General features: G+C 35.5%; 1 protein-coding gene across 5 annotated transcripts in view; it reads left to right on the top strand.

The window, feature by feature from the left end:
• LOC5573425 (nuclear hormone receptor FTZ-F1) overlaps nucleotides 1-26769 on the top strand; it is a 628100-nt gene that overhangs the window by 11774 nt on the left and 589557 nt on the right. The window contains exons 1-2 of one of the 5 annotated variants that reach the window (XM_021842121.1): nucleotides 14887-15084; nucleotides 15150-17178. In XM_021842121.1, coding sequence (XP_021697813.1) covers nucleotides 16335-17178 — 844 coding nt within the window. In that variant the 5' untranslated portion in view covers nucleotides 14887-15084; nucleotides 15150-16334. Of the gene's footprint in view, nucleotides 1-14886; nucleotides 17179-26769 lie in introns of those variants that run through there. The other 4 variants (XM_021842124.1, XM_021842123.1, XM_021842125.1 and 1 more) reach the window with 4 other exon arrangements.

The following is a 26769-nucleotide window of genomic DNA, read 5'->3' on the forward strand; positions in this document are numbered from 1 at the left end:
ACGCCCATAACATGGACGTACCAGCATTACAGCTGGACTTTCAATCTGCTCGACCCTCTCGAGCGGGACGCCCATACCATGGACGTACCAGCATTACAGCTGGACTTTCAATCTGCTCGACCCTCTCGAGCGGGACGCATGGACGTACCAGCATTACAGCTGGACTTTCAATCTGCTCGACTCTCTCGAGCGGGACGCCCGTATACATGAACATGCCAGCGTTTCAGCTTCCGCACCATTCATTTTATCCATTTTATTCACTTTTCTCTACCAACAGGCAAACATTTGTACTGACATTTATTTTCAATTACGTACTGTGATCAAAGAATAATGCATTTCTTAACTATTTTTCTTAAAAAAAAAGGTGAATGCTTGTTGCAAATAGTGATTCGCTGCCAGTCCTGATACAACTTCTCCAATCTCAATTAATCAATGATTCGCTACCAGCCCTGATGTAACCTCTGCCAATTCTGCATCATTCATTCATTAAGTTTTCCATACCAAATAGGCAAACATTCGTACTAACATTATTTTTCATTTGCGTACTGAGATCAAAGAATAATGCTTTTCGTAACCACTTTTCTAAAAATAAGTGATTTTTTTTTGCTGCAAATAGTGATTCGCTACCAGCCCTGATACAACTTCTCCAATTCCAAATCAAAAGTGATTCGATACCAGCCCTGTTGTGTACTCTTCCAATTCCGCATCATTTATTTTATCCATTTTACTCACTTTTCTCTACCACACAGGCAAACATTTGTACTGACTTTTTTTCAAATTGCGTACCGTGATCAATGAATAATGCTCTTCTTAACCATTTTTTTTAAATAAGAGAATTCTTGTTGCAAAATAGTGATTCGCTACCAACCCTGAAACAACTTATTCAATTCCAAATCAAAAGTGATTCGCTATCAGCCCTGATGTAACCTCTGCCAATTCTACACCATTCGTTTTATTCAGTTTTCCATACCAAATAGGCGAACATTTGTACTAACATTACTTTTCAATTGCGTACTGTGATCAAAACATAATGCTTTTCGTAACCACTTTTCTTAAAAAAAATCTTTTGTTGCTAATAGTGATTTTTTTGTTGTTGCAAATAGTGATTCGCTATCAGCCCTGGTACGACTTCTCCAATTCCAAACCAAAAGTAATTCGCTACCAGCCCTGATAAAACCTCTGCCAATTTCGCACCATTCAATTTATCCATTTAATTCATTTTTCTCTAACAAACAGGCAATCATTAGTTCTGACATTACTTTTCAATTGTGTACTGATTTCGCTCGAATCCACTTAATCACTCGCATAGGCATCCGATCGTAGCAATCGAAAGCAAACTTGTCGCATAACCTCGCCAAATTTTCCTCGACCAGAACCACATTAAATCACCATTCCGGAGCAATATTATGGTACTTACCGACTGCGCCATTGTAGGAATTTCTCGGACTCCAAATAACTCGAACCACACATTTTCACAAAGCACAAAACACATTTATTATATTAGGTTTTTTTTTCACATCACCGCGTCAACAAAACACTACTATCTTCTAACTCGTCATTCTTCAAACTGACTACCCACTCAATCCATCGGGAAGTCCACGATCTCTTTTCTCTTTCGCTCTTCGTCATTCATCTCCCATGCAAGCCACGCTTCTCGTCAAGCTCTGTTTTCGTTCCATTCGTTCCGAATGATGGAGTAGGATTTCCGTACGCATTTTATTCTTTAAGGCGGTAACTACACTGATGCAAGTTGTATAGATAAATTTGAGTCGAATATTTTTCCTTATACACCATCTTATTCCTACAAACCCTATCAGAGCTTGCTGAATAATCAAAATAGTTTGTTGATACTTTTGCCAGGATATATTAGAAATATTCCTTTAATCACATTATCAAGAAATGCTAATGTGAATTATCCCACCCTTTTTAAAGATTTTTTTGTGATTTAAACAAAACAAGCGTTGATATTTCAACACCTATAGATTCTTCTGGGATTTTTTTTTTTCAAAAATACTCTAGGATATCTTTGAACTATTTTTCTGTCAATTTTTTTTTTTTCTTACTTTTATTTGATAGGCACTCCGTGCTCTTGGCCACTACTATGCCGAGTATCAATCTATTTATAGTTCATATTGCTATTTCTCTCATACCGAGCAGGTAGTGGAGAGTGCTGTCGTTCGTCCAATCCATATCCATATCGAAGTCCATTGGTGTGCGGTGGTTCATTTTGCCATGTTTCCGTGTCGTGTGAGGCAACAGCCTACAAAGAGGGTCAGTGTGTCTCAGTCACCATCCGATACTGACGAAGGATGGTTGTGTTCCCCAATACACGGTCCTTCGTGCGGCGTCTTCTGGTGGCTGGACGGAGTTTTTTTTTTTGTGTGGGGGGATTGGGAATCGAACCCATGACCTTCCGCTTGGCAAAGCGAAAGCGTAACCTCGAGGCTACGGGACCCCCTTTTTTTTCTGTCAATTGTAAATTGTTGCTCTGACAAGATCTCAGCTGTGTTTTCTTTTAAATGATCCAGGTTTTACTGCAAAATGTCCTGTTATCAAAATATTTTTAATGCAAATTCCTCAGGACCTGCTTAGTATTTTATTTTTTAGAATTTTCTATTTTTTTTCTGCTCCTGCATCTCATGAGAATCATCTACATATTTGTTAAACTTATTTTTTTTTAGTGATTCTTTCAATAACTCCTACATCAGCCATTCCATGAAAAACCGATTTAGTGGCTCACCGAATTCCGTGAAAATTTTCTATTTTGTTCCTAATTCAAAATAAGGATACACGTGTTTTTGGATTTTTTAATTAGGGTGACCATTTCCGAAATAGAGTGACCAAAAAATTCGCGATTTTACAAAATTTTGAAAGCTAAAGATTTTGAATTTTCAGGAAAAATATAAAATTGAACAAAAATTGTTTTTTTTTCATATGGAAAAAAATCAATAATTTCCGTTTTTCGTGTTTTGAAGACCTCGGGATCAAAAGGGCTATTGCTGTTCTCATTTTTTCTTGAAAGTTCAGAAAATTTTACGTTTACTGTCAAATTTTTAGCGATGTACAGTTGTGTTCAGAATAATAGTAGTGAAAGCCGATTTTCATACAAAATGCTCAACTTTAGCATGCTGTAACTTTGTTTCCATATGAGCTATCGGCATGAAATTTTGGCAGTGAACTACAAATATACTCAATTTCATTATCACAAAATTTGAAAAAAATCACACTACCGGCTAAAAAGTTAAGCACCAGGTGAAATCGCTCAAAATAATAGTAGTTTTTCTTTTGTAAATTTTTGTTCAGCAATAATTTTATAAAAAAATGGCTTGTTTATACATTTATGGCTTGGGTGAAAATGGTTGAAACGATGAATAAAGAAAAGTTCAAAAACTCAAAATACAGCAGATATTTTAATTATTAAAACTACTATTATTTTGAGCGATTTCACCTGGTGCTTAACTTTTTAGCCGGTTGTGTGAAAATTTTCAAATTTTGTGATAATAAAATTGAGTATATTTGTAGTTCATTGCCAAAATTTCATGCCGATTGCTCATATGGAGACAAAGTTACAGCATGCCAAAGTTGAGCATTTTGTATGAAAATCGGCTTTCACTACTATTATTCTGAACACAACTGTATGTTGTTTACTTTTTAAGATATATATATTTTTTTTTATTTAAAAAATCAGTCATTTTTCATCGGCACACACTGTAGGTATCAGCGCATTAAATTTGTTATTAAAAAAGAAATCATAATTTTTGAACAGCTCAACCGATTTCCAATCTTTTTTCATGGAATGAAAGCTTAAGATTTCAACTTTTCAGTCAAAATTGAAAATCTGAAAAAAAAAATAACATGACAAACTTTAAAAATTTCTAGTTTTTTATAAATTTTCATTTGTTTTAATGTTAAAAATATATTTTTTCAAAGTTTCATATTTTTTTCTGCAAAGTTGAAACCTTAAGCTTTCATTCCATAGAAAAGGATTGGAAATCGGTTGAGCTGTTCAAAAGTTATAAATAAAAAATCTAATGCGCTGAGATGTACAGTGTGTGCCGATGAAAAATGACTGATTTCTTATTTTCAAAAAAATATATCTCAAAAACTAAAAAACATACATTGCTAAAAAAACCCTTTTGGTCCCAAGGCCTTCAAAACACAAAAAAAAACGGAAATTATTGATTATTTTTCATGTTAAAAAACAATTTTTGTGAAATTTTTCTATTTTTCCTGAAAAGTCAAAATCTTTAGCTTTCATTTCGTCCAAAAAGATTGAAAATCGGTCTAACGGTTCAAAAGTTATAATTTTTAAAAAAATAAAAATTTTGCTGTATCGCGATTTTTATAGTCACCCTATTTTGGAAATGGTCACCCTAATAAGAAAATCCAAAAACACGTGTATCCTTATTTCGGATAAGAAACAAAATAGCAAACTTTTACGGAATTGGGTGACCCACTAGATCGGTTTTTCATGGAATGGCTGACGTATGAAACACGTAAGATCTCTCTGGATTATTGTTAAAAATTCTTCATATTCCTGCTAAAATCGCATGCAATTTAATAAAACTCCAGTAGTTTAATAGTTTCTTCAGCATTTCTTAAATAGATTTCTTCAGAAACCTTATCCATATTACTCTGAGATATATTCTTGATTTGCTTCCTAAATTCTTTATGTATTTGTTTGCCCAAAGTTTTCTGTTTAAACTTATGATTGTTGTAAAATGATGTATTTTTATCTTAACAAATATTACACTTGCATTTGTATATCATAAATATGAACTTTTCACTGAAGAGCCTAGAATTTTAATTAAATTGTTCAATTACATGGTGAGCTTGTTTCACTTTTTTTTTTCAAATGTCACAGTCACCTCTCCCTTACTCGATATTCTGTATCTCGATATTTCCCCTAACTCGATGGAATGCGCGGTTCCTTCAATTTAGCATACTTTGATCCCTCTGTAAGTCGATTCCTCTCTAACTCGATGTTCCCTAACTCGATGCGATCTGTTTGAGTTTCCCATACAAGTTTACCTCTCTAACTCGATATCTTCTAAAAAGGTTTCAAATATCCTCCAAATGTTAATAAATTGCATAAATTCAAATGCTATGGTTATGCTTATAGTAAACTTAATGGCTTTAACTTGTTTCAGGATGATAAAACGATACATTTCTGTTCATTGTTCAAAAGGGTATCGGTATCCAGTTACATGCTTTCGTCCTGACAACGGTAAAATTGTTGCGTTTATGTACTTGTTCAAGGAACTTTGAACGGTTTGTCACTTCAAGTGTTGGCATTAATTTTCTTACATTAGATTTTATTTTCATATTTACTAAAAATATTATATTTATTTACATGTTTATATTCCACAAATGATTGTTTTACCATGGTATAATCACTTATCAATATTTATGTTCCTATAGTGACAGTGAACCAGGCAGAATGCAGTGAACTCACCCCCATATAGAAACATCTCTTTCAGGTCCGATTGACCTGAAATTTGAACTGCATGTTGAAAATAACTTCAAATAAGATCTGCGAATAAATAATCCAATTCTATAGAAAAATGTCTAAGTTCACAAAATCCGCTCATTTCGACAAAAAAATTTATACTTGGAAATTTTGAAAATGTTTCACAAAGTTTTGCATTTCATCTAAGTGAACAGATTTGCAGAAGCCCCATAAAGGCAGAAAGGAGATTTAGCGGGCTAGTGGTTAGTTGGGTTCTTCTGAACATTCGGACGTCAGATAAATTCCAATTTGGAAAATTTGGCATTTTTCTCAAAATAGTATTTTATTAATAAGTTCCATACTCATGACTAGAATTTGATTAAATTCTTAGAAATCAAATTTCAAGTTATTTATGAGATGTAATTCAAAGTTAAGGTAACCGGTTCGTTAGAAGCTGTTTAACAGTTTTACAGTTTACATGACCGTAAGGTATGAAAATCGGCATTTGTTTTCTTTATTCTTACCAATACTGTATACCGTTTTGACTCCTATTCCGAACACTTAAGGCCAACAGTGACTTCAAATTCATCTGATTGGCATAAATTGGCTGATATTTGTGTAAATTTTAATTTCTTCGCAAAGTCTAACTGTTAGCTGTTGAGATTAACAATAATAATGTTAATTTAATTAGTTTTAGTATTGTTTTTACGTAAAAGTATGGAACAACATTTTGATTCAAATGCCGAACACTGTGTTTATTCTGTCTCATATTCCGAACACCTTGATTCAAATTCCAAACAGCACGAATAAATCGTATTCAAATGAATAATTCTGCAAATAAATTTATCTGAGCTTGTTCTATAAGTCTCAAACTAGAAAATCATAATTATATTGGAAACGTTGAAATTGAATTGCAATTGACTGCCATTTTCTTGTTATTTGGTGACATATTTCAGCGAAACATTTCAACCAAATCGCCATACAAAAACCGAGTGTTCGGAATATGAGTCTGTTCGGAATTTGAGACAAAACGGTGTAAGAATGTCCACAATGTGCAAACATGAGGAATATAACCCAAACCAGTTATTGCAAAAGTTGATCACGATTCTGCACGGATGAATATTGATTAAAATCATCACATTTTCTCTTCTGTTAAAACGTTGTGCATTTTGTTTTCAATGTTCTTATCTATCTATTTCAGTTTGTGACTAGAGAATATGACGTTGCAAATTTGGTAGAAACAATGTGCCTGTATGGGCTAAAATTTTGATAAATAAGGTCGGTACTTTTTTTAGTAGATAATCCCTTATAGACGCATTACTGGCTTTTCGCGGTTGTTCTGCTGTAAATCTATTCGAAATATGTTTTTTCAAGAAGGGCAGGAGCTATTTAACTAAGTACCATTAGTTCACAGTTCGATTTCGTAAAAAAAAATTATCGAAATGAAAGGTTTTGCTTAAAATTCAAGCTCCCTTGCACCTACACGGGAAAAAATCTGATCCCCTAATCATGATTTACAAATCATGAAATTTATAAATATTATGACCTAACATAATAACAGGATCACAAATCATGATTCATTATAAGCGTAACATCCAGAGTGACAACACTAAACGGGGTGCATTGCATCATGTCATTCGTTTTGATCACCTACATTTCAACATTATTAAGTGGTTATGTGGCATGATACGGGGCTCTAAATCAGAAGGTTATTATTATTATTATTATTATTTATTTTTATTCAAAAATTTTGGAAGAGGGAAAAACCCCTTTGAGTGATTTGTTTTTGGAAATCTTTCTCAAAGAGGCACAAAACCTCTTTATCTTTTCACAAAACGTTATAAAACACACTTAAAACTAAAGGTTCACACGGTAACGAACCATAACAGAGCCATTGTCTTGAAAGGGACGTCAATTAGGTATGGAATAAGGGCATCAATTCAGTCGAATAAAAACCAGTCGGGGAACGAACCACAACCTCATTGATATCTGAAAATAAATTGAAAAGAAAAAAGCAACAACGAAGTATCAAACAAAATATGAGATTTCATTCAAGAAATGGAACAATAATTTTAAAATTGGATAGCATTTTGCACCTAGTATGTCACGCACAGACACAGGAACTGAGAGACCAAAATTAGTTATGCTGTTCAATAATTTGTTTCTTGGGAAAATATATTTGTCGCAATGAAATACTATATGATCAATGTCTTCATAGGATTTTCCACAGTCGCACAAATTGGAATCTGTAATGTTGATACGATACAAATGGCTGTTGCAAGTGTAATTATTTGACATTAACCTCGAAAATGAGCAAATAAAATTTCTACTAACTGACATATTATTAAACCATGGTAAGTGACTTACTTTAGGACAAATCGAATGACACCAACGCCCTTTATCACCAGAGTTCCAACAATTTTGCCAATTGGAAATAGATATTTTTTTAAATTTTGAATAATATTCAGAAGGCGAAAAATTACGCCACGATTCACACCTAATTTAGCTAAAGAATCAGCCTGTTCATTTCCATAAATATTACAATGAGCTGGGACCCATACGAATTTTATGACGAATCCTTGAGAGTTGAGATCAAATAGTATTTTTTTAATCATAAAAATGATATGATGAGTTTTAAAATTAAAATTGATTGTATTCAATGCATGAAGACAACTCAAACTGTCAGAACAAACAATATATATATTTGGAGTACAATCTTTGATCAAGATGCATGCAAAATATAAGGCAATCAGCTCTGCTATGAAAATAGAACAGGGAGATTGTAATTTAAAAAAATGAGCTGAAAATAAATTGTACACACCGAAGCCAGCATTATCATGAATCAAAGAACCATCTGTATAATAAAATTGTGCAGGAGTGATTCCATTAAATTTCAGCTCGAATAAAAATTTAGAAATATTAGAATGTTGAATTTTTGGAACTTGTTTCAATTCATAAAATAGAGACAAGTCAATTAATGGTTGATAAGTATGAATGCTGATATTAGAATTATAAAATGCATTCCAAGGAATTGAAACAATATTTTCAACAGAACAATGATTAAAGGAGTCTAATATTTTGCTCGTGGGATTAATTTCAAATAAAGAGCTTAAAATATTAATAATCGGATGATTGTTAGAAAAACAATTCATCATAAATTTACAGTTCAATTCTTGAAAACGAATTTTAAGTGGAATAACACCTGCCAAAACTTCAATTGATTGAGTATGAGTTGAATTCATAAGTTTTAAACAAATTCTCAAGCAACGAAATTGTATCTTTTCAAGTTTGACAAAATATGTTTGTGCAGCACTACCAAATGTAAAACAACCATATTCCATAACTGAACGAATAGTAGTTTTGTAAAGTGTTATTAAATCAGAAGGATTTGCTCCCCACCAAGTACCAGTGATTGTTCGTAGAAAATTTATTCGTTTTGCACAAACTTTTTGAATATATTTGATGTGAGTGTTCCAATTCAATTTAGAATCAAACCATATACCAAGATATTTGTAAATATCAACTTCTTCAATTTCAAGTTCATTAAGATATAAATTTATATTTGTGGAAGAATATTTTCGTGTAAAAACAATATATTTTGTTTTTTGAACAGAAAAAGAAAAACCGTTTTCATATGCCCACATATCAATATTATCTAAGGCACATTGCATAAAATGTCTAATGATCTCTCTATTTTTGCCACTAATAGAAATCACATTATCATCAGCAAATTGTAGTAAGTAACAACCATTAGGAATAATGGAAGCAATGTCACTTGTGAATAAATTGTACAAAAAAGGACTTAAACAAGACCCTTGTGGAAGGCCAAAATAACTATAACGGATAGTTTTGGAACATCCATCATGGAAAAAAATCATAATTTTGAAAGAAAACAAATTACATAAAAAATTTGAAATCAAATTTGGAATTTTTAAATTGTTCATTTTATTGAACAATAAATCAATTAAAACAGAATCATATGCTCCAGAAACATCTAAGAAAGTTGAAACAACATCCTGCTTTTTATTGAAGGAAAGTTGAATTTGTGAAGCCAAAAGTGAAACACAATCACGGGTACCACGACCTCTTCTAAAACCAAATTGAGAAGATGGAAAAATTTTGTTATCTTCAGCCCATAATTTAAGGCGGTTTAAAATCATTCGTTCAAACAGTTGACGAAAACATGACAGCAAACTAATTGGTCTTCTACTATCTGCAAATGAAGTATCTCTACCAGGCTTCACAATACTAATAACTTTAATAAAACGCCATTCAAGAGGTACAATGTTCTGATATAAGAAATAATTATAAATTGAAATTAAATGAAGTTTTCCTTCATCTGGCAAATTCTTTAATACAATAAATTTAATATTATCAATTCCAGGAGCAGTATTTTTGGTAATTGATAACGCCATATTAAATTCATCCAATGAAAAAGGATTGCAAAGTTCCGGAAAATAATTCAAAGAATTTGCCTTGAAATGTATTGGAGGAGGTACAAAATCAGGACATATTTTTGAAAAAAAATCATCTATCCATTTTTCCAAATATTCCAAAACAGTAGGAAGAGACGATTTATAATTCCTTAAATTACGAGCTACAGACCATAACTTCGATAAAGAAGTCTCTCTGTCAAGATTTTCAACAAAATTTTTCCAATAATTTCTCTTTTTAAATTTTGTTATTCTTGTAAACTGTGCTTCAGCTTTACAATATAATAAATAATGATTTCTGGAACCAGATCTGCGAAATAATTTGAAAGCATCTGATTTATTCTTTAAAGAAATGGAACACTCATCATCCCACCAAAAAGAAGGAAGATTTTTCTTTACAGTACCAGACACTAATTTCCTGTTCTGTGAATTCCGTAAACAATTATTCAATAACTTTGAAAAAGTATTATAGTTTTCAATTGTACATTTATAAGGTTTATTCACCGCATGACTTTATTATTATTAAAATTCATTGGCTTTTTTCGGTGAATACAATATCTATACTCAGAGTGAAAGGGAGTAACGAAAGTAATGAAATGACAAGATGGATAGAATCGCAAGCGAGCGACGAGAGAAATGAATAGAAGTTGAAAATTTGTTTTAACAGAGTTACACACGCCGAACAATATAGTTAACAGGTCGAGGCGACAAATTTTTGCCTGTCTAGTGTTAGTAGTGACCAACACTACAACATCTAGCCGTTCAAGACCAGGACGTTAGGCAACGATTTGTCGTTTCGATTGTGTTGTTCACACATATGGCCCTCTGTTAAAACAAATTTTCAACTTCTATTCATTTCTCTCGTCGCTCGCTTGCGATTCTATCCATCTTGTCATTTCATTACTTTCGTTACTCCCTTTCACTCTGAGTATAGATATTGTATTTACCGAAAAAAGCCAATGAATTTTGATAATAATAGTTTTCAATTGGTGAATCAGAATTAACTGTATTTATCAATGAATCAGATATAAGGTCAGAAAATTTGGTCCAATTGACATTTCTACAGAGATCAGGAACACATGGTTCATTTAATATATTATTGTATTTAGATGTTTGAATTTCAATTAAAATAGGCAAATGATCACTACCATTTGGATCATCAATAATTTTCCAAGAAGATTGCATTGATAAATTATTTGAACAAAGGGATAAATCAACACATGAATGATTATTGGGAGGCACAGCAACCCTAGTAATCGATCCATCATTAAGAATATTTAAATTAAAATCATCAATCAAATCCATAATTAGAGAACCCCTACCATCCGTTTTTTCACTACCCCAGGCAAAATTGTGTGCGTTGAAATCGCCCAATACATAAAATGGAGGAGGAATTTCATTCAAAACACATTTTATTTGAAACAACGAAAAACTTGCATTTGGAGGAATATAAAAACAAACAATAGAAAACTCACATTTTCCTTTTCTAATCGATACAGCAACGTATTCTATGTGTGATTGAAAAGGTAAAACTAAATGTTTGAATTCAATATTTTCACGAATACCAATTAATACTCCTCCAAATGATGAATCCCTATCTTTCCTTATTAAGTTAAATTGTGGAATACGGAAAAATTTTGATGTTCCTAACCATGTTTCATTCAAGCAAAACACATCTACATTAAAATTTGTAATTAATGCTTTCAACCGATCAATTTTGGGAATAATGCTGCGGCAATTCCATTGTAAAATGTTCATTAGGAAGAAAATAATGAGGCAATGAGGGGAACAAATGAATTCAATTTATTCAAAAGAGTGGCCAAAAATGGTAAAACCATTTTAATGATTTTTTTTTCCAAAAATCATTTAATCCCAAAAAGTCAACAATTTCTTCAAGGATTCTCAAAATTGACTGACTTGAATTTTCGTTATTTTGCTCATTAGAATTAGTCTTGGACTGCTCATTAGGCTTGGATGAACAATCAGAATCAAATCTTTCAAAACCTGGAATATTTTTGTGAGGTGCAAATGCCTTAAGGGGAGGAAAATTCATATCAAAAGAAGTTGATGGTTGAGGTTCATTAGAAATATTATTTTGTTTGTTCGAAGAAATATTAACAGTTTTTCTCCTTTTATTAGGAGGTTTGTAAACAAAATTATTGAAATTATCAAATGATTCAACTCCATCATCATTGGGTAAAATTTCAAAAACATTAGCTGAAGAAATGTTATCTGAAGATTTCATTACTTCAGCATATAATAAATTGGTCTTATTTCTTATTTTTTTATTTAATTTGGATTGATGATCAATGTAAACAGCACAATCTTTCAAAGATTTGTGCTTCTGTTTACAATAAATACAAAGGTCCGAATTTTTATTACATTCAGACGAAGAATGCGCTTCGCCACACTTCGAACATTTTTGTTTATTGGAGCAAAAACTGGAAGTGTGACCAAAAAGGAGACATTTGTCACAATGCATGAGCTTAGGCTAGTAAAGCCTCACGCGAAATTTTACATTATCAATAATTACGAAGTCTGGCAGGACTGAACCAGAAAACTTAATTTTGATGCCTTTCGAATGCATATATTTGGAATCATTTCCAACAAAATATTGTTTTGACAAACGAACACAATCCAGGACTCCAACAGGAGAAAGGGATTGGTTCTTAAAAATTCCTGAACCATGGTTCCTAACATCTTCGCAATTCAAAAATTCATCATAAATAATTCCGTTTATTTCGCATGCGTCACAAGGAGCATACACGCGATAGGAATTAGAAAACATTTTGGATTCCAAAAGAGAGTTGGCATCATCTCTTGATCCAAAAATTACTCTCAACTTATCGAGAGAAATTTTTTTAATTTCTTTTACCGATTTGTACTTTTTATAAACTTCAGATGAAATCAATGAAACGTTAATCGGATTTTCTTTCTTACGAAAATACACTACAAATGGACCGGAAAAACTGGAAGGATAAACCTTCACACGAAAAGGTTTATTCAAAGAGGTTTCAATTGATTGAACATCATCTTTTGACCCCCCTTCACCCTCGTCAGTTTCCATAACAGAAACTCAACGAGGGAAAAGATGTGAATTTGTTTGAAAGAATAATAAAAATAGTAAAGTGAAGAAATAAAATAAAAAAAATACTTATACTTATGTTGGAAGTTCAACAACAAACGAAACTCCAAAATGAACTTGAATCACCAAACTTCAACGACGAACTTGAATGAAAGGCACTTGAATGCTTGAAAAAAAAAACTGCAACTCTTGAATAAAACACTTGAAGAAATAGTCCCAGCAAATCCATAGAATCGCAAGACAGAGCCTCGAAGGAATGGTCCCAGCGAAACCACGAAATCGCAAACCAAAGCCACGTAGGAATGTTCCCTGCAAATCCACTGAATCGCAATCCAAAGCCTCGTAGGAATGGTCCCAGGAAATCCACGAAATCGCAACCCAAAAACTCGGAAGTATCTGAAATGAGAGAAAAAATTTGACAAGCAGAGAAAAAAACCGTTTTGCCTGGTCAAGGCCTACTTACCGAGTATGAAAAAAAAAAAATCAGAAGGTTCTTGGTTCGAATCTCGCTCTAGCTATTTTTATTTTTTATATGTTGTCGATCATAAACGGATGCGCGGCACATGATTTTGGGCATGTGATTCATTTGACTCATGATATCATGAGTTTAAATCATGGTGTATTTTCATAAGCTGAAAACACTCTGAATCATGATATCATGAGTCATAATCTTGTTTTTGGATTCTGATTTCTACCCGTGTAGAGTGGACCTATAGCACTACTAAGAGAAACTATTTTTTATTTAGCAAAGCAATTCAAGAATTAAGAACTTTTTTACATCAATCGAAAGCATTTGATCCATTCTTTGAAGGAAAAATATAAAAATATACGATTTTGATTTGTTTTTTGCTTACGCCGTGCAGCTAGTGCTACTATAGGAACAAATGTATGTTCCTAGTGCTACTATAGGTTAAAGTGTTCCTTAATTGGCACAACCGATATTAAATTCAAAACCATGACTTTTCGTAGTTTTCATATTTTTTCCACGAAACCAAGATAAAAAGCTTTCAGATGACGTAAAAAAGGCCGCTTAGCTATATGCGGCTATTGGTACACCGGCTCTAGCTGTATCTCAATCCCATGACAAAGTTCGTTTTTTTCACGAAAATGTGCGTTACAAAGAGTGCTATCAGGTTCAATGTTCGGAATAGAATACCGGGATTTTAGTTCGGAAAATATCTTACATATTTTTTAAGGTGGAATACTTATTTAACAAAAAATGACAAAAAAGGATTTTCTAGGTTTTGGTGAATTTTGTTAACATGAAAATTATATTCTTCAAAAACTTATACTGCTTGAATAAACAATAATGTTCAAAGAAAAATAAGAAAATTTTACAAAATACCTAGTAGTATTTTGAAACTCCTGTACAAAACATTAAAATATGTCAATTAGCAAAAAAGCTGACTATTTTCCATAAATTGATCTGGGGGAAATTCTATACAATTTTTAAGGAAGTTGATGTGTTATACAAAAATGCTGCAAAGGGGGCCGTCTTTTAATGACGTAAAGGTAATTAGGTTGAGGTAGTCGAATTTTTTACGCGCCATTCAAATTTATTTATTTTGCTTTCAAAAAATCATACCATTAGGGGAGGTGGGTGTTTTAAAACCGCTAACATTGTCACGTAATCAATGGATGGCCTCCAAGCATATTTCTCTTTCTAGGGCTTAACACCATGTGTTTTGGAAAATCGATTTTTTTCTTGAACCACCCTAATGTGCAATATAGTGTTCTAAGTCGCGTCTAAGCACACGGCAAGAATACGGCGTGGAGCGCGTGCTTGTGTTGTATTTGAACGTGAACTTGCGATAAAAGAGCCTTCACCATGGTCGTGATACCATATGGGAGCAGGGGGGACGGGTTTGGTCTGGTCTGGTCTGGTGAGATTGTGTGCGTGCGTGTCCGTCTCTTCTGAGTTTTGTGCAGTGAGAGTGACGGAAAAAAGGCACAATTAAGAACGAGTGTAAGTGGCCTAAAGACCTATATTTGAGTCGAGTTTTGATTATTCCCGAAAATTAAGTGTAAATAGGATTGGGATAGTCGCGTTCCCGGCTCCGGGTGATAGCAAAAGTGACGTGTTGAAGATAGCGAAAGATTCCAGAGGGCGGAAATAGGTCGGAATAAGCGTCAAAAATTCAAATGCTGGAATAAGTTGGTGATTTTTTGCAACTTTTTGCAGGTTTCGAATTAGAAGAAATACAAAGACAGTGGTGTAAAAGTGAATCGAAGGGGAACTTGAATCTGTGAATGTATAAGTGCGCGTGTAAGCGAAGAATACGGCGAGCAAGAATGAAATTCGCGATTATTATTGCGAATTTATAGAATCACCCCTCGGTGGTGTGTGTTTGCGAATTTTATTTTTTATTCGACTCGCGAATTTTTGCTTCCTGCTTTTTACGACCGTTTGTGTATGCAGAAAGGCGCGAGTGTATATCAGCATTGGGAAATTGTGCAGAAATTTCCGGCTCATAGAGCAAGCCGTGTGCTGTTTCTAATTTCTCGTGACTGTGGCCGTGACTCCAGAGTGTGTGATGGAGGCGCCACCTTTTGTCCCATTTGTGTCACTGTGTTAGTGGTCTATGCATGTGCAGCGAATCCAGTGAACGACAATGGCCCGAATTTGCTACAGCTGCTATCAGCGTTGCAATTCCGCAGCCGAGTGACATCGAAGCTGTGTTTTTGACACCACCCCCACAACCCAGGAAAAGCTCTCCGGAGGCCACCCCACCCCCCGCTGGTGTAAAATTTCCTCTGCTATTTTCGGTGTATGTGCAGCTCTAGTGCTCGGTTGCACTTGTGCTCCTTTTACCGACCTTGAACTATATACTGCACTCGTATAACTGGCCTCGTTTTGCTGCTGCTGCTTGCTGCATCTCTTCCTGTTGCATCCCGGGAAAGGCACGCGTTCTGTGCGCATATTTCGGGATCGACCTGCATCCAGCTTGCATTCGAACGTGTGTGTGTTTGTTGGTGTCCGTGTGCAACCCGATGACCGACAATCTGGGTGTTTTTTGGAGTGCATTCCCGTTGGCATCCGACCAGGTCCAATGCTGCCACTGTTGCCTGAGAATCTCGTTGTCGTCATTCAGTCAAGTGCTACCTGATGGAAACGGGCTAACTACGAAGTGTCTCGCGTGCGTACTCGAATATCGTTAGTACAAAGTTCCAAAGTGTTCAACCCCGCATCCGTAGCGAAGTTTTATGGAAAATCTCCCCCCAAACATCTTAACGTAGCAAAGTGTTCAAAAGCAGAGAAAAGTTGATAGAAATATTTACAGTGTTCAAGGATAAGAAGAAATCCAACCAGAAGAAGAAGAAGAAAGTGTTTGTGTGACCCCAGTGCAGAAAAATAGCCTCGCCAACCATGCACGAAGAAGCCTCATCGACGGCCAGTTCTTCCACCAAACCGACCAACATCATCTACACCAACATCAATGGCGGGGGTGTCCTATCGGGCGGGGGTGGTGTAACTCATCTCAACGGAAATCTCCTTATAACGACCACTCCAACCGTGCAGGACGCATCGTCCTCCCTGTACGAGCTGGTACACCATCAGCATCATCACCAGCAGCAACCATCCTTTCAGCAGCAGCACCATCAACAGGTCATGACAACGACCCAACCACTCCATTCAACCAAAATCATTATCACTAATCAGCCGCTAATCAGCACCACTACCGCAACTAGTCCAGCCGGGGTTCGAACCCTTCAGCATCACATGCAGCACCAACCACAAAACCAACATCACCACGTTCAATCCACTTCGTCCTGCAGCTCCAGCAGCGGCCCGACCTCGTCCGGAACGACCACCATTCTCATCAATACGGACGACGGATGCTCCGCTTTCGATACCGTAGCGGCCGCTGCTGCTGCCATCTTCGAATCCGACCCCGGCGGACCTTCAGCCGAAGTCCTCACGGCAGATACGGCTGTGGCGGCGGCTGCTGCTGCCCTCATTGATCTGCACCCGTCGTCTTCGTGCAGTTCGGCTGCTTCAGCCCCAACTGCCGACGGCACGCTGCACATTCAGGAGCTCGGAATAGCGTCCACAACTGTTGCTGGAACAACGACATCGACCTCGTCTTCGACCTCGGCATCTTCATCCACGGTGGCCGATCTAGGAGCAGTGGGAGCCGGAGGAGTGGCGCTGCACGAGCCCATCGAGATTAAGATTCCATCGGAGGGGTCCTTTGCCGAGGGATCCGATGGTGAGTACACACATTTTGCTTTGGTTCTTTTCTTTTTCACTGTATAAAGGCCCTGTTGCTGTCGCGATTATGAGATTGCGACGTGATGATGATTGTTGTTGCCTTCGACGAAATAACGACGGATACATTCGATAACAAGTGGGGTGGATAAATGGGTAGAATAAGGCGTACAACATAAGTTTTCGAGTCATTTATGTGTTATAGTTTAGGAACAAGTAAAATAAAATAATAATGAAAAATGTTTAATATTTTTCTAAAATCATGGCTTGAAATTGAATACCAGTATTGTTATTATTATGTTATTCTCAACAAAATATTACAAAAATAAATGCAAATTGATTGGGATCTTAAGATTCTTTAAATGTGTGTAAACATTAACTGTTAATTAATTAATTAACAGCGAATACTTAAAAAAATAATAAAAGCGATATATTACATAGGGGATCGCCCATAAATGGCGCTGCATTTTTTAACCAAGTTTAAACACCTTCTTCCCCCATTCCTATTGTAGCTTATTTTCTCATACATAATACATGGGCTGTCACAAAGTCTTAGACTCCCGCATTCATCCAAAAATGCTACTTCATTTATGGACGGAGCTTAGGTCTTTTCGCTAAAATGCAGCAAAATTATTTCCGGTTGAGAATTCAAGTTTCTATTTGAAGTTTGACAAATTACTGTAATGCTGAAAGTTATCAACGCCCTGGAGTAATTTGTCCCATATAGATCCGTAGCATCCTAACGCCCTGTATGACATCAATTAACAATTCAAGCTTTAACAATGCCTGGGATTAACTTGACCTCACCTTATGTAGATCAAGTGCATCTTTACGCCCCACATTACTTGAATGTTCCAAGTATTATCAACGCCCTGGAGTAATTTGGACTCATGCCATGTGAATCAGTTGCATCTTAACGCTCTGAGGGACAAATGCCAAGATGTATAAATGCCCTTGACTAATTTGAGTTTGTCTTACGTAGATCAGGTGCACCTCAACGCCCTGCATCGATTGAAAACTCCAATCTGTACTGACGCCCTAGAGTAATTTGAAATTGTCTTATATAGATCTGCTGCATCTTACGACCCTGTAGGACATTATTTGAAAATTTCAAGCAGAATAAACGCCCTGGATTAATTTGACTTCATCCCATGTAAATCAAGTGCATCTTGACACCCTGTATGACATCAATAGAAGCTTTATCAACGCCCTGGAGCAATTTGACCTAAATCCCAACCTTAATCCCATATCGATCAAATACATCTCAATGCCCTGTAGGACAACAATTGAAAATTCAAGCTTTACCAGCGCCCTGGAGTAATGTGACCTAATTTTGCGTAGACCAAGCGCATCTTTACGCCCTGTAGGACATCAATCGAATATTCCATGATTTAAAAACGCCCTGGAGTGATTTGACCTTGTTCAATGTAAATAAGTTGCATTTTAACGCCCTGTGGGACAAATTTCAAGATGTATAAACGCCCTTCACTAATTTGACCTTGTCTTACGTAGATCAGGTGCACCTCAATGCCCTGTATCGATTGAAAATTCCAATCTGTATTGATGCCCTGTAGTAACTTGACCTTGTCTCACGTAGATCTTAGATAAGGTGCATATTAACGTCATGTAGAACATCAATTGAAAATTCCATGCTGTATCATCGTTCTGGGGTAATTTGGACTCGTGTCATGTAAATCAACATTATGTTAACGCCCTGTTCCATATCTACAGCGGGAATTGGAATGACTGACAGCTGATGAAAATGCTCCAGACTAACGTATCTGGAGAGCAAATCGTCACGAAACGCACATATACATACACACTTGTTCTATATATGGAGACTTCAATGCGACGGTACTCAGACGTCAAAGTTTGACATCAAAAAGGGACGACTAAGAAGCTCAAATTTTACGACGACAGGGCTGAAGTTATTGTGTCCATATGAAAGCAATATTTGACCGCATAGTAGATAACAGCATAATGTTATAGCTACTCCATTGAAATATACACACGTTTCGTAATAAGGATATTAAATACAACTGGATATTTGACCAGGCTTTTCATTTTATTTTATTTTAACGTTTGTTAACGTATTAACACGTATTTGAAAAGCTGAAACAAGCATTTGCAAATACCATATATAATCAATTATTTTTATTTACTTTATTTATTTTATTTTTTTTAATTAAAAAAGAAGATGTAACTTCTTTCAATTATATGCACAAAAAGTTTTTTTTTTTTTTTTGTATGGTATTCAGTTGGAGCTGCCTGACAGCTTAACTTGTCAAGGCTGAACCCTCGGTCTGGCTTTTGCCAAGTTTCCCCTCTACCAGGACCAATACTCAGACGGACTAGGCAATGGCGCCCACATGAACACTGTTTTTTATTAGTATTGTGACGTGGTAGTTTTTGAAAAGTGCCCATATTCCCTTGCTTCTGAGAAAAGGAAGCATTGTGAAAATCAGCAGCTCCATCAGAATTTGTTTGAAATAGTTGTGTAGTAGTGTCATTACTAATACTGTCTAGTCGAAATGGTTTTGAATAATTTGTCATTCAAGTGCTATTCTGATTACTCCTGTCTTTTACGTAAGATTAGAGTCTTAAATGTCAATTGTCATCAAGTTTTAACAAAATTAGGCTGTTTAGTAGTAGTTCTAGTTAATTTTATTTTTTGTTGTTAAAAGTGTTTATTGCTCATTACGTTCATATATCCTTAAAGAAAAAAGTCGCTTTCCTTGTCTGTTCAAAAATTTTTCGAAACTAGCAAGTGTACCCTAATGATCGATCTCAGCGTCTTACTTTCCATAGTCATTTTATAGTGAATATTGAAGAGTAAAGTTACCTTAGGCTTCTATTACAGTCTCCTACATGATTCACTTTTCGGTGGCAAATGCAATGCTTCACAACGCCTACTTTCTACTTGTAAATTTTGCGAAAATGAAGCTGGAATTAGATTATTTATACCGCTGTTACAAAAAAAGGTATTTCTTATTATGGCAATGTAAAAACCATATTAAAATAAGATTGTCGCCACTTATTTCTACTCAGTGAATCTACTAGTCATTTTCCTAAGAGTTCCTATGTATTCCCTACGTCGTATATGATAACGATGTATCTAACTAGCTAATAGTAAGAGTGGCTACGGATCATTCTGGTTAGCAAAAGGCAAACTGAACGTCACCAATAGTATTAATGTCCACTTCGAATAGATTAATTATTTGAAATGGGCATCAATTCTATCAATGACGCAGAATGTCCGTTGGATCACATCCGAGATATTATTGCGTCTATGCCATATGAATTATGACGCGGCTTTAAGCAAAAAGTGCCAAAATGTGATACCACCACTACAGGTTACGCCTTTGGTTTCCATCATATGGGCTAATGGATTATGCCCTCCCATCGCGGCAAGGTCGCATAACCAAGAGGAGGGAATTATATGCACAAAAAGTTGTTCTAAAATTTCCAAAACTACGTACCGTTTTGTCTCACATTCCGAACAGGCTGATATTACGAACACTCGGTTTCTATATGGAGATTTGGTTGAGATTTTTCGCTAAAATATGTCATCAAATAACCAGGAATTGGCAGTCAATCACAATAAAATTTGAACATATTCCAATTTTTTTAAACCCTTTGCCAGTAGTGACGATTTTCTGGTTTGAGGTCAGTAAAATCAGCTCAGATAAATTTATTTGCGAAAATACCGTTTTGTCTCAAATTCCAAACAGACTCATATTCCAAACACTCGGTTTTTATTTAAAATTAGCAGGAATTGCAACTCAGCTTTGATGTCTTCAAATCTATTTTATACCTCGGGAATAATGTTGATTCTCTAGTTCGAGGTCAGTACATCTAGCTCAAATAAATGTATTTGCGAAATTGTTCATTCGATTACGATTTATTCGTGCTGTTCAGAATCTGAATCAAGGTGTTCGGAATATGACACAGAATGAACACAGTGTTCGTCATTTGAATCAAAATGATGTTTCATACTTTTACATAAAATCAATACTTAAAAAAGTTTAATAAATATTTGTTTCATTATACCCAACAGCTAACAGTTATACTTTGCGAAGAAATCGAAATTTCCCCAAATATCATCTAATTTATGCTTATAAGATGCTTTTGAAGTCACTTTTGGTATTTTTTATTATGCGTCGTTGAAGGAATCCCGAGCAGAGAAAGAGAACAAATTGAAAATTTATGTTGACGGTGAATCATCGTATACGATGAGTTGAAACGGGTGGGGCAAGATAAAAAGCAAAGTTTTGAATTTAATGCCGATAAACGTTGGCTTATTTTTCTACCTTGAAAGTTTTCTTAATCTGTTATCTTAATATTTCTTTATTTGAAATTCTCATGATTACCATACTTCACTATGATACCATACCGTTTTCACTGGTAGAATCATAAAAAGCTTTCTAGGTGAATTTGAAAATCTCTTAAAATACCTTGTATTGAAGTCATTACTTAAACTTGATATTTATGTGACTTTTAAATGGTGATCGCAGTTGATAACAATATTTAAAAATATCCGTGACTCATGGAAATATAGAGTTATCTACCTTGTAGCTTGATGGCTACAGCGTAGCGTCTCGAAATTGCCAGGCATATTCTCCAGTTGCCTCGGATGTTTAGGGTCGCCAGGTCCTATTTTTTCACTGTGTACCACTAGCGTATTCGTGGTCTTCCACGAAGTCGCCTATATCTACCTGGTTTCCTACTGAATATTCCAGTTTCCCGAAATTGTCCGCAGCATTCAACACTCGAAAACACCGAAGGCTTTTCGGTCTGCCTCAACGTCCACGCTCCGTGTCCACCGGAAGAATCAATGTTTTATACAGGGTGTTTCCGTTTGCAAGCTGTGGAACCTAAGCTAGTTACGTAATTTGTAAAAGCCCCTATTCGCAGCCGTCGTTGTCCACAAAACCAAGCAGCATGTGCGACCGTGTGACGATAGTACCGTTTCTCTGCACGGCAGTTCCCCAAATACACCCTTGAGTGCAATGTTGAACAGAAAATTCGAAAGTGCGTCTCTTTGCTTCAATCCATCCAACGTTACAAACGAGGTTGACACCTCGTATGCAATCCGAACACTTGATTTCGAACCATCTAGAATAGCACGTATCAGTCTAATTAATTTCGCCGGAAAACCATGTTCAAACATTATCTGCAACAGCTCATTTCTTTTCACTAAGTCGTACGCCACCTTGAAATGAATAAACAGATGGTGTGTCTGTAAGTTACACTCCCGGAATTTATCTAGGATCATTCACAAGGTAAACATCTGTTCGTTGTCGAGCGCCTCTCATGGAAGCCAGCATGGTATTCGCCGACGAAGGACTCCTCGAGCGGTCTAAGTCCGTTGAACATGTTGCGTGACAGTGTTTTGTAGTTAGTGCCCTTTCTTGTAGACTGGACGTATGAGGCCATCTAACCAGGGAAATATTGAGTTATGGAATAGATTATTTTTCGAAAGCTATTTCTTATAAAAACCAACCCAGAATGACTGAGAGACACATTGCATAGTTCAGTGGTTACTTACCTTTTTGAAGCTATGAGCCCCTTTGAGAATCTATAAACACCTCGCGGACCTCCAAAATTGGATCACTTGGATATGTTCATTGAAAATTAAACCAAAAGTCTTAAAAGTACCATTCCTAGAGTCCGATGAAAAACACTGCCATGAAAGATCTTGAACAATTCCAACAAAAAGTCATTCAGTGCTAGTAGGACAAAAAGCCACTTGGGCACCTCTATTATTCGCTTTGAATTTGGGAATTTTCCTCGATGGAAAATGCACTTTACAAGAAAAAAAAAATGTTGCAAAACGTGAGCCTAATAGCTTTAAGCATAAAATCTGCTAAAATACATTAAAAGATAACACATGCTTTCCTATTTGAGAGCAAACTAACAAAAAATCCCACCAGTAATTTATCAAGGTTATTCCAGAAGTTGATTGAACATTTTTCCCCCAACGGCGAAATCCAAGAATATCTGGCCAAATAAATATACAAGATATTGTCCGGTGTCCACCACTGGAAGCGTTGAATGTTTAGAATAACTTGAAAATGAGTTTCTTAACCCATATCCGCCCAGCTTCCCAAAAATAGAACAGAAGCTCCGAACGCCCATCGTCCTAGAGACAGAACAGTACTTGTCAGAGGCGCGTCCACGTTCGAAATCATGGGTAGGACAAACGCTGGAAATTATTTTGTGCTCAGTGAAGATGAGAAAATTTTTAACCCTGGTAATAAGTCCATATTTGAGCGGCTCAAACGCATAAGAGTGTAAGGAGCACTTTGTTCGAATTTGAATTCAATTAAATTGAGGAAGTACTAATGTTTCCAAGCGTTCTATCTATAGATGTTTATTCCGCTCAACAGAAAACAATGTATAATTCTTAGAATACTGGCTTAATTAAGTGATGTTCAGACCTAAAGAGTTAAACCTGGATTTTCCCAAAAAGAACCACAGAAATGGAATTTCTCCAAAGATTATTTCAAAAATCATCTAAATTCTTTCAAAAATTCTGTGAGAAATTTTTCTAGAAAATCCTATTTCCTCCTTGATTTTATCCAGCGATGGATGGATATCTATTTCCCTGGAACATCCTCCAAGATTCCCGGTCAACACGTCTTCTGAAATTCAATCAAAAAGTTCTCCAAAAAATCCAAGGGATTTCCTACAAAATTGTCCTTTAAGGTGAAGATGAATCGAAGCCAAACCTAAAATTTTCAAGAACACGGAACTGGAGAACTAGAAATCCGTTTGTGCTGAAAACTTAATCGATTGATCACAAGCTGGAGATAACCAAACGATTAAGTTTTCAGCTCAAATGGATGTTCGGTTCTCCAGATTCGTGCTCTTTAAAATTTTAGGTGATTACTTGAAAAAAAAAACAAACTTTAAGCTATTTTTTTTTCAAACACTCCGTAATAACCTTGGTGGATGTTCTCGGAAGAAATTCTGTATAAATTTTGGAAGATCTTCTAGAGTCAGTTTTTATTCTGAAGAATTTGGTTGTAGGATTGGGGTAAAAAATATATGGTGGAAATATTAAGACAGATTTGGGAAAACAAAATACCTGAGGAAATTCCTGAAGGAAGAAGCTTTGAAGTTGTCAAGGACTTTCTGGAGTAAATTCTGGATGCCTATTCTAAAGCATCCTTTGAAAAATTGCTGGAAGAATTAGTGGGAGAATTTGTAGAGAAATTTCTAGAAAGATCTTTGTAGGAGACCCTAAAATTTTTCTTAATAAATTCACTACTATAATTTCTGGGGCCCAGATAGCCGTAGCGGTAAACGCGCAGCTATTCAGCAAGACCAAGCTGAGGGTCGTGGGTCCGAATCCCACCGGTCGAGGATCTTTTCGGGTAGGAAATTTTCTCGACTTCCCAGGGCATAGAGTATCTTCGTACCTGCCACACGATATACACATGCAAAAATGGTCATTGGCATAGTAAGCTCTCAGTTAATAACTGTGGAAGTGCTCATAAGAACACTAAGCTGAGAAGCAGGCTCTGTCCCAGTGGGGACGTAACGCCAGAAAGAAGAAGAAGACTATAATTTCTGAAGTCTTTTCTCGGGGAATGTAATACGAAATTTTTGAAGAGCCTGTTGAACCCATTATAGTCCCTGAAGGTCATTCTTCTCACGAGTCAGAAGTTTTGGAGGACATGCACAAACCATGTCACGGTTTACTATGCACGAAAATTCCATGAAAAAACCTTTCCGTGTAATCCATCCTTCATAAGAATAAGTACGACGTTGATCGAATTTGTATGGATAAACAGTTTAATGTAATTTTCAAGCTCTCTGCTGATTTTGTTCTTATTTTTTGTTGAATCGTGGGTAGAACAACCCTTTGAATGTCCTACCCAGGTGTTTCTGTTCGTAGTAGATGTCGTACCTGTCCTACCCATTTCCCGCGCCACTGGTACTTGTACTTCCAATATATTGAAAATAGAGAGACTTAGGCAAAAACTGTAGTCTGCAAAGTTGGTCACAGGACTTCCGACTTCCACTCGGTGTATGTTTTAATTCAGAATTCACTAACCAAAATCGCATGTACCGAGATACATCAATACTCGCACACTTAAGACAGAACATATGTTTAAAACCCTTTTGCAATAGATATTCTTTGGAATTTATCAGATTTACGTTACATAACGAACAGTGTTATGTTTGAGCATAGTAGAAATGATAAATTTTACGATGAAATTTGAGTTTTCACATTGAAAATAGCCAGAACAATGAAGCATTTCTTGTCTTTAAATGCGGACACCTGTGGCAAAGCATGTCGATAAATCCGGATACTTTTGAATCGAAATCCGGACAGCTACATTTTAACATGGAATTATCAAATAAAACTGTGTTAAACTTTTTAAATGCACGCAATTTCACATGCTTTTGAAAAATTAGTCGAGAGAATATGTTCTGTTATAGTTTAAACATTAAAATGTATGAAAATGAGTGGTTCGTTACCTGCTCTGAAATCTCTGCGATTTAAACTTCAACCATCACTAATTACTTCAGTTTGTTTTGTCTGAAACGATGCACCGCATTGTTCTGATCTCTGTTTTGAAAATCTTACATGCTTTCTTGAACTTTATCTTGGAAAATATATTAAAAAACCTTCGAAATACGTTTTCAATACAATGCCTGGATTTACAAACACTTGGCTTCAATACCGGACAGCCTGTTTCCACTATTTAGAACTTGTATTTATCTGGTAAATCTGCAATGTGGTATCACTCAACTGTTAAACAATAACATAACGAACAATTATGTTGAAATCACTACAAGAATAATGTAATTTGAATGCATTATAGCTAATAAACGTTGAGGGTGCGTTCGTTGACGCTATCGCCAAAATCAATTGCACCGCGGCGAAAGGCGTTCAACAGGAGCAACTTTTTTGTTTTTATTATTCTTAATTATTTGGCAAGGGTAACTAGATTGTCATTAAATTTAACATGATCAGCTGTTTTCATAGTCAAAGTAATAAATAAAAAAAAAAAACATATAAACATATAATTTTGCCTTTAAGTGTGTGAGTACATATGATTGTGCATGTACGGCTATGTATGTGTGTATGTCTGTGTCTTGCTTACGTGATAAATCAGAAAATTGAATTGAAACCTCTGAATGATTTTAGCACTGGTATGTATCTATCATCTCTGATATTTTCGCTCTCTATCTGATCAGGGAACGTTCATAAATTACATTTCGAATAATTGGGTCATATTCATCCTTTCCCCTTTCCTCGAAATCACCCTTTTTGAATTGACTTTATTGTGTATACGACGTATACATTATTGAATTCTCTGGGTTCGTAACGGAATTTGTGTACAACCCCTCATCTGCATTTTTTTTTATCTTCTTCACATTGTAATGGGTCGATAAGCATAAAAATATATCTCGAAAATATTTTTTTAAAACAACTAGACAAAGATGACAAATTTAAATTTTTTTTTTCGATCTACACTTAGACATGATGTTTTTGGTGCAATGAGGTTTAATTTATGAGAATACAACTAAAAAATAACAAACTCGGAGCTCAATTCCAGTTTTGAGATTTGGACCT

This window comes from Aedes aegypti, chromosome 2 (genome assembly GCF_002204515.2).
Source record: "Aedes aegypti strain LVP_AGWG chromosome 2, AaegL5.0 Primary Assembly, whole genome shotgun sequence".
NCBI lineage: Eukaryota > Metazoa > Arthropoda > Insecta > Diptera > Culicidae > Aedes > Aedes aegypti.